The sequence below is a fragment of the Indicator indicator genome, chromosome 5, assembly GCF_027791375.1.
Source record: "Indicator indicator isolate 239-I01 chromosome 5, UM_Iind_1.1, whole genome shotgun sequence".
Classification (NCBI taxonomy): Eukaryota; Metazoa; Chordata; class Aves; order Piciformes; family Indicatoridae; genus Indicator; species Indicator indicator.
Window position 1 is genome coordinate 37,508,688 of NC_072014.1, and position 9,362 is coordinate 37,518,049.

At 49.9% G+C, this 9,362-nt stretch overlaps 1 protein-coding gene across 1 annotated transcript; it reads left to right on the forward strand.

Annotated features, from left to right (window-relative positions):
* The first annotated feature begins 680 nt into the window (after positions 1–680).
* NR4A2 (nuclear receptor subfamily 4 group A member 2) lies at positions 681–6,858 on the forward strand. The gene is made up of 6 exons (XM_054380895.1): positions 681–1,550; positions 3,732–3,861; positions 4,278–4,441; positions 4,877–5,079; positions 6,307–6,485; positions 6,602–6,858. Exons 1-6 carry the CDS (start codon positions 684–686, stop codon positions 6,856–6,858), a joined length of 1,800 nt encoding a protein of 599 aa, XP_054236870.1. The 5' UTR covers positions 681–683.
* Positions 6,859–9,362: the final 2,504 nt, after the last annotated feature.

Consider the following 9,362-nt stretch of genomic DNA (forward strand, 5'->3'; position numbering starts at 1 on the left):
CGGGAAAGAATCTGCCTGTCTCGGAACTGGGTCTACCGGGATCGGAATAGAATACACCAGTCTCAGTGCTGCCCTGGGACCTGGGACAGGGTGCGGCGATGCCGAAACAGCATTCTCCGGTCCCGGTAGTGCCCTATCCCCGACGCCGGCGCCGGGACAGGGTCCGCCGGGCTCAGAACAGCATCCTCCGGTCCTGGTGATGCCCTTTCTCCGCCGCTGGTGCCGGCATAGGATCCACCGGTCCTGGTTCTGCTCTTTCCCCATTGCCGGTTCCGGGACAGGGTCCGCCGGTGCTGGGACAGGATCCGCCGGGCTCAGAATAGCATCCTCCGTTGCTGGTGCTGCCCTTTCCCCGCCGCCGGTGCTGGGACAGGGTCTGCCGGTGCCGTTGCTGCCCTCGCCCCGCCGGTGCCGGGCCAGCTGGCAGAGCCGGGCTGTGTGTGTGTTGCAGCCGGTGCGACGGGCAGGCTGGAGCCCTCCTCCTCCTCCTGCTAAACCCGCGGAACCTGCTCTCTCCGTCCCGCTCCGACGCTGTCCGCCCTCCGCTCCCCGGCTGAAGGTGGGTGCGGGACCGGAAGGGGTCTGCCGGGAGGGCTCCGGCGGGTCGGGTCGGGGCTGTGTGGGGCTCGGGGGGCAGCGCGGTGGTGCGGGCCGAGTCTATGTGACCCTGTTTCGTTGCAGCCATGCCCTGCGTTCAGGCGCAGTATGGGTCCTCGCCCCAAGGAGCCAGCCCGGCCTCCCAGAGCTACGGTTACCACTCCTCGGGGGAGTACAGCTCCGACTTCCTAACCCCGGAGTTTGTCAAGTTTAGCATGGACCTCACCAACACTGAAATCACTGCCACCACTTCTCTCCCCAGCTTCAGTACCTTTATGGACAACTACAACACCAGCTACGACGTGAAGCCACCTTGCTTGTACCAAATGCCCCTGTCGGGACAGCAGTCCTCCATTAAAGTGGAAGACATTCAGATGCACGGCTACCAGCAGCACGGTCACCTCCCCCCTCCCCAGTCCGAGGAGATGATGTCCCACTCGGGCTCCGTCTACTACAAGCCCTCATCGCCCCCGACCCCCTCCACGCCCGGCTTCCAGGTGCAGCACGGCCCCGTGTGGGACGAGCCCGGCTCCCTCCACAACTTCCACCCCAACTACGTGGCCACCACGCACATGATCGAGCAGCGCAAAACGCCCGTCTCCCGCCTCTCCCTCTTCTCCTTCAAGCAGTCGCCCCCCGGCACCCCTGTTTCCAGTTGCCAGATGCGCTTCGATGGCCCCCTCCACGTCCCCATCAACCCCGAGCCTGCCGGGGGCCACCACGCCGTGGACGGCCAGGCCTTTGCTGTCCCCAACCCCATCCGCAAGCAGCCCTCCATGGCCTTTCCCGGCCTGCAGCTGGGCCACGCTCCACAGCTGTTGGACAGCCAGGTCCCCTCGCCCCCGTCGCGGGGGTCCCCCTCCAATGAGGGACTCTGTGCCGTCTGTGGAGACAACGCTGCCTGCCAGCACTACGGTGTCCGCACCTGCGAGGGCTGCAAGGGCTTCTTCAAGGTGAGCGGGAGGTGGGCAGTGTGGTGGGCAGTGGGCAGGGTGGTGAGAAGTGTGGTGGGCAGCGGGCAGCACAGCAGGCAGGGTGGTGGGCAGTGGGCAGAATGGTGAGAAGGGTAGTGGGCAGCAGGCAAAGCAGCAGGCAGGGTGGTGGGCAGTGGGCAGGGTGGTGAGAAGGATGGTAGGCAGCAGGCAGAGTGGTGAGTAGGGTGGTGGGCATCAGGCAGGGTGGTTGGCAGTGAAGAGGAGAGCAGGCAGGGTGGTGGGGAGCAAGTGGCAGGCAGAATAGCAAACAGCGCAGAGGACAGCAGGCAAGGTGGAGGGCAGCTGGCAGGGTGTTTGCCGGGGTGGTGGACAGCGGGCTGCAAGCAGCAGAGAGGGTGGCAGGCAGGGAAGAGGGCAGCAGGCAGCATGGTGGGCTGTGTGGCAGGCAGGAGGGTGGGCAGCAGTCAGGGTGACAGGCAAGGTGGTGGGCAGTGGGCAGGCAAGTGGGCAAGGCAGAGGACAGTGTGCAGGGTGGGGGGTGGCGGGCAGGGTATTGAACAAGGCAGCGGGCAAGGGTGGCAGGCAGGGCAGAGGACAGCGGGCAGCAGACAAGGCAATGGGTAGGGTGGTGGGCAGCGGGAAGAGGGACAAGCAGGGCAGTGTACAGCGGGCACGGCAGAGGACAACAGGCAGGACGGTGGGCAGCAGGCAAGGGGACAGGCAGGGCGGTGGACAGTGGGCAAGGGCAGCAGGGGGGAGCCGGCGGGTGGCGAAGAGCAGCATTCCCCTTCAGATGGAAATTGGTTAGGACAGAGAGCTGTGTCTGAGCTAACCAAGTGGAACAGAATTCCCTGTGGTAAAATTAAGTGATCTCTTTATTTCCCCATCCTGATTGAATAATCTGATCATTTTAAATAGAGAAGGTCTCCAAGGAATGTAAATAATATGAATGCCCACGGATTTGTATTTACCCAGCCTCTCCTGCCCTCCTCTTGGCATATCAAACACGGCCAGGAGCCGGGAGGTTAGCTCCAGTGGTAACGCTGGCAATTTGCTCCTGTTAAATGCCCTGGAAAAAAAAAAAAATTAGAAGGGGAAAAAATTAGAAAGAAAAAAAAATAGAAAGGAAAAAGGGAAGTTTAAAAAAAAGAGGAAAGCAAGAGAAAAAATGCAAATAAAAAAGGAAGAAAAAAGAAAAAAAAGAAGAAAATAGAAGAGGGAAAATAAAGAAAATAAAGGAAAGAAAAATATGGAAAAAAGGGGAAGAGAAAAGGAAAAAAATTAAAAAATAGAAAGAAAAAAGAAAAAAGGAAAAATAAAAGAAAAAAGAAAAGGAAAATAAAGAAGTGAGGGAAAAAAGGGAAATGAAGGAGGAAACGGAAGAAAGGGAAGAAAGAAAAAAGAAAGGAAAAGAAAAAAGTAAGTGGACAAATAAAGGAAAAAGAAATAAAGTGGAAAAATAAATTTTAAAAAATGCAGAAAAAAAGAAAGAAACAAAAAAGAAGGAAAGAAAGGGGAAAATAAATGGATACAAAGAAATAATGGAGAAAGAAAGGGAAAAAGAAGGAGAGAAAGTGGAAAATAAGAAAGGGGGAAAGAATTAAAGGGGAAAAGGAAAAAGAAAGGAAAAAATGAAGGGGAAAAGAAGGAAAGAAAAGGAAGACTAAATGAATAAAGGGGAAAACAGAGAAAGTGGAATAGAACTAAATAAAGGGAGGAAAGAGGAAAGAAAGGGGAATAGGAAGAAATAAAAGGGGGAAAAGAAATAAGAACAAAAATAAAGGAAAAGAAGGAAAAGGAAGGAATGGAAAGGAAAAAGAAGGAGTGGAAGAGGATAAGAGAAAAAAGGGGAAAGGAGGAAAGAAAAAGAAGGAATGAAATGGGGAAAGAGAGAAAGGGGGAAAGAGGGAAAGGAAGGGAAAAGAAAGAAATGGAGGAAAGAGGGAAAGGAAGGGAAAAGAAAGAAATGGGAAAAAGAAGGAAAGAAACGAGAAAAGAAGGGAAGAAGGCGGACAAGAGATTTGAAAAGATAGAAAGAAAGAGGGGAAGTTAAAGAAAAGGAGGGCAGGAGGAGCGGGCACGGGGCCGCGGGGCCGCCGGGCTGCGGATCTCGCCCCGCGGCGCTGCCGCAGACCCTACGCTGAGCCCGGCGGTGCCACCCCCGGTGTCCCCCGCCGTGTCCCCCCGATGTCACTGCAGCGCACCGTGCAGAAGAACGCCAAGTACGTGTGCCTGGCCAACAAGAACTGCCCGGTAGACAAGCGCCGGCGCAACCGCTGCCAGTACTGCCGCTTCCAGAAGTGCCTGGCCGTCGGCATGGTGAAGGAGGGTGAGTGGCGAGCCGAGCTGGGCCGAGCCAAGCCGGGCTAAGCTGGGCCAAGCCGGGCCGGACCAAGCCGAGCCGGGCCGGGCCGGGCCAAGCAGAGCTGTCTAAAGCCTGTGTTGATGCCCACTGATGCCCATGCTGATTCCCGCTGATGCCCGTGCTAATTTCCGCACTGATTCCCTGATTCTGCCCATTGATACCCAGGCTGATTCCCGTACTAATTCCCGCTGATGCCCATGCTAATGCCCGTACTGATGCTCTCTGATGCCCGTGCTAATTGCCCATGCTAATTCCCGCTGGTGCCCGTGCTGGTGCCCCTGCTGAAGCCCACTGATGCCCGTGCTAATGCGCACCGTTACGCATGCTAATGCCCGCGCTGATACCCATGCTGATGCCCGCTGATGCCCGTCTCCTTGCAGTGGTGCGCACAGACAGCCTCAAAGGCCGGAGGGGTCGTTTGCCATCCAAACCGAAGAGCCCCCAGGAGCCCTCTCCCCCCTCGCCCCCGGTGAGTCTGATCAGTGCGCTGGTGAGAGCCCATGTCGACTCCAACCCGGCTATGACCAGCCTGGACTATTCCAGGGTAAGCTGGACCGTAAGCTCGCGGAGGGACCCCGACAGATGTTCCCGCTGCACCCCCGGGGATGGTGGGGAGCTGCCGCCCCCCGCCTCCAGCCCCGCTTCTGTGGGGAGAGGCGAGGCTGAGCCGGGCCAGGGGGCTCCGAGCGGGGCTGGCCCCAGCCCGCGGGGGGTGCTTCTGGGTACCTGCGGAGCGGAGAGCCCCAGCGCCCTTCCTAATGAATGGAGTTAATTGAGTTAATTGCTCCCCTCCGAGTGTCCCATTTCGTGACTGGTCAGGGACAGATCTGTCACAGAACCACCCAGGCTGGAAGGGACTACTGAGATCCATCAGGTCTAACCCTTTAATTGTCACCCGGCCATCAGCGGGGTGACCACTGTCACGGGTTAGGGACTTTGGAGAGCCCCTCATTAAGTGGTTTCTGTAATGAATTTACAGTTCCAGGCTAACCCCGAGTACCAGTTGAGCGGGGACGACACCCAGCACATCCAGCAGTTCTATGATCTCCTGACCGGCTCCATGGAGATCATCCGAGGGTGGGCAGAGAAAATCCCCGGCTTCACCGACCTCCCCAAAACGGACCAGGACCTTCTCTTCGAGTCCGCCTTCCTGGAGCTCTTCGTGCTGCGCCTGGCCTACAGGTGAGGGGCCGGGGCCCCGGGGACCCCCGGAGGGAGCGGCGGGGTCGGCTCCCTTCAAGGTCCGCTGAGCTGCCTTTTATTAACTCCTCGGTAATTAGGTGCCTCTTAAATCCTTCAGTTATTGCTCCTCCAGTAATTAGTTGTTTAGCTTTTCTCCCCCCCATTTTCTCTTTGCCTCTTTCACCCCTCCCTCCATAATCTTTCCATTATCTTTTCCTTTCTCTGTTTTTATTTCCTTTTTCTTTATTTTTCTTCCTCTCATTCTCTCCTTGCGTTTATTTTCCCCTTTTCCACCTTTCCCATTTTCCACCTTTCTCTCCCCTTTTCCTTTTTATCTCTTCTTTCTTTTTTTCCCTTCTCTTTATGAAGGTCTTTTCCAACCAAAACGATACTATGATTCTATTCTATGATTCTTTCTTTTCCTCCCTCTTTTCCTACTTCTCTCTTTTCCTCCTTTTCTTTCTTTTCCTCCTTTATTTTCCTACTACTCTTTCTTTTCCTTCTTCTTTCTTCCTGTTTCTCTCATTCTCTTTCCCTCTTTTCCTCCTTTCTTTTCCTATTTCTCACTTTATGCTCTTCTCTTTTCCTTTCTCTCTTTTCTTTTCCTACTTTCTCTTCCTTCTTTCTTTTTCTTCTTCTTTCTCTCAATTTTCCTGCTTTATCTTTTTCTCCTATTTTCTTGCTTTTCCTTCTTTTTTCTCTTTTCCTCCCTCTCTTTTTTACTTTTCTTTCTCTTTTCTTCCCTTTTTTCCTTTTCTTTCTCTTTTCCTTCCTCTCTTTTTTCTTCTCTTTTCCTCCCTCTCTTTTTTCCTCTTCTTTCCCTTCCCCCCCTCTTTCTTCCCCCTCTTCTCTCTCTTTTTCCTTTTCTTTCCTTTTTCCTCCCTCTCTTTTTCCTTTTCTTTTTTCCTCCCTCTCTTTTTTCCTCTTCTTTCTTTTTTCCTCCCTCTCCTTTTTCCTTTTCTTTCTCTTTTCCTCCACCTCTTTTTTGTCTCTTCTTTCCCTTCCCCCCCCTCCTTCCCCCCCCTTCTCTCTCTTTTTCCTTTTATTTCTCTTTTCCTCCCTCTCTTTTTTCCTCTTCTTTCCCTTTCCCTCCTCTCTTTCCCCCCCTTCTCTCTCTTTTCCTCCTTCCTCTTTTATTCTGCTCTCTCTTTTCCTCTTCCCATCTCATTTTCTCCTTCTTGCCCACCCCTCCATCCATTCATTTTGGGGCTGTCACCTTCCTTCCAGGTCCAACCCTGCGGAGGGCAAGCTCATCTTCTGTAACGGGGTGGTCCTGCACCGGCTGCAGTGTGTCCGTGGCTTCGGCGAGTGGATCGATTCCATTGTTGAGTTTTCCTCCAACTTGCAGAACATGAACATCGACATCTCTGCCTTCTCCTGCATCGCAGCCCTGGCCATGGTCACAGGTCAGTGTCCCCCTTTCCCACATAACCCCTTTGGTTTTTTTCACCACCCGCCCGCCACCACACACACAACTCCACGCCAACCCCGTAACCATCCGCGTCCTTCTCTCTTTTCCCAGAGAGGCATGGGTTGAAGGAACCCAAGAGGGTGGAAGAACTTCAAAACAAGATTGTCAATTGTCTGAAAGACCATGTGACTTTCAACAACGGGGGCCTCAACCGCCCCAACTATTTGTCCAAACTCTTGGGGAAGCTCCCTGAACTCCGCACGCTTTGCACGCAGGGGCTGCAGCGCATTTTCTACCTGAAACTGGAAGATTTGGTGCCACCGCCAGCAATAATCGACAAACTTTTCCTGGACACTTTACCTTTCTAAAGACTTCTTCCCTCTGCTCTTCCTGCTGAACCGAAGAGAAACTTGGCCTGGCTGAAGGGGGAAACCCAGCTGGGCCTAGGGGCAGCACCCATGGGTGCCAACCTGCCCACCCCACCCCAACCCAGCGTCGCCAACCTGCAGGCAGAGCGTGAGAAAAAAAAAAAACAACGGGCATTTTTGGGGGGCTCTGGGGCATCATCGTGGATGCAGCTCACGGACCAACACAGACACCATGGTATCAACCTTTTTCTTATCAGCTTATCAATGAATTAGTGATTTAAGGACTTGTGATTAAGGGGGTGAACCTCTCCTGCCGCACGGCTCAAGCTGGCGCGGTGACAAACACAAGCGTTAAGGTGACCCACGAGCCTCCCCCCCATTTCCCCAACCCCTTCTTCCTCCCTAAAGAAAAAAGTTTTCTGCTGTAAAAGAAAGCTGTAATATATCCGACCCCCAACCTCCCTATCCCTAAATGTTGCGTGGGTGGCATGTCAGGAAAAGAAAAGCATTTTTTTATCAGAGGAAATCTGGCTTTGGAGCGATTTTATTCTGTGCCTGCTTACGGAGAAACGGATTCCGAGAGGACTGAGAAACGGAAAGCAAAAAAAAAAAAAAAAATCAAAATCAAGGGAAAACAAAGCAAAGCAAAACAAATAAACGAAGAGAAAGGAGAACAAATCTCTCTCCCCTCCCAGGAAAGCATGAGAGTCCTGGGGTGATGCTGTTATAGGCACTTGCTATTTCAGTGATGTCTATATTCTATAAATAGTATTTTCAGACACTATGTAGTCTGGTAGCTTTTATAAGTTCTCGACGCGCTCCAAACGTCTTCTTCGAGTGTAAAGGGAAAAAAAAAATAATTAAAAAAAATAGGTGGGCACAACTATTACAATCCCTCCCCTTTTCCAAATAATAAAGTACAACCTCCCCCTCAAAAATAATGAAATACAACCTCCCCTCCCCTTCAAAAATAATGAAATACAACCTCTCCCCCACTTAAAAAATAATAAAATGCAACCTCTTCCCCACTTCAACAATAATAAAATGCAACCTCTCCCCCACTTAAAAAATAATAAAATGCAACCTCTCCCCCACTTCAAAAATAATAAAATGCAACCTCTTCCCCACTTCAAAAATAATAAAATACAACCTCTTCCCAGTTCAAAAATAATAAAATACAACCTCTCCCCCAAATAATAAAATACAACCTCTCCCCACTTCAAAAATAATAAAATACAACCTCTCCCCACTTCAAAAATAATAAAATACAACCTCCCCCCAGTTCAAAAATAATAAAATACAACCTCCACCTCTTCAAAAAAAATAAAATACAACCTCTCCCCCCTTCAAAAATAATAAAATACAACCTCCCTCCCCCCCCAAATAATAAAATATCACCTCCCCCCTTCAAAAATAATAAAACACAACCTTCACCCCCTTCAAAAACAATAAAATACAGCCTCCCTCCCACTTCAAAAATAATAAAATACAACCTCCCTCCACCCAGATAATAAAATACAACCTCCCCCGCTTCAAAAATAATAAAATACAACCTCCCCCACTTCAAAAATAATAAAATACAACCTCCACCCCTTAAACAAAATAAAAATACAACCTCTCCCCCCTTCAAAAATAATAAAACACAACCTCCCCCCTACTTCGAAAATAATAAAATACACCTCCCCCCTGCTTTCAAACCTCCCTCCCCAATCAACAAAAATAAAAACAAATAAAAGAAGCAAAGGGATGGGGAAAAACAAAAAGAAAAAGAAAGGAATAAAATAAAAGAAAGAAAGGGACACGTTGTGTTTGTAAACACCGTCCGGCATTCCTCGTTTGTAAGTGTTGTACGTATTGATGTCGACTAAAGAAAACCAACAACAACAACAAAAAAGTAAAAAAAAAAAAAGAAAAAAAAAGACAAAAAAAAAAAAGAGGAAAAAAAGTTTATATCTTGATTATTTTGTTGTCTGAAGCTTAAACAAAACAAAAATCCACCACAAAAAAAAAAAAATCAAACCTTGCATGCAGCAGCTTTTTCCAGAGTGCTTATGGTATAGAGGTAACTCCCTGGAAATTACTGAGCACTTTGAATTTGTTTTGTTGGGTTTTTTTTGGGGGGGTTGTTTTCATCCATTTGCCTTTTTTGGTCTGGTTTTTTTGGTGTTTGTTTGGTTTTTTGTTTGTTTTTTTTTTTTTGTTTTGGCCCCAAACTCGTGGGTTAATGTATTTTGTTAGAGTAATATTTTTAATCTTGCCATATCCTGTAGTGTTTTACTTTGTGTATCTCCCCCCAACCCTCCCCCCAAACCCAACCTCACCCCACCCTGGTGTGGCAACATGAGACAGGTTCGCTGCCTTTTTTTTTCCTTTCCTTTTCTTTTCTTTTCTTTTCTTTTCTTTTCTATGGTGTACGACAGTTAGAAATGCTAATTATTAATTATTATTATTAATTATTATTAATTATGATGATTATTTCCCCTCCTCCTGAGAAACTCTTTCTT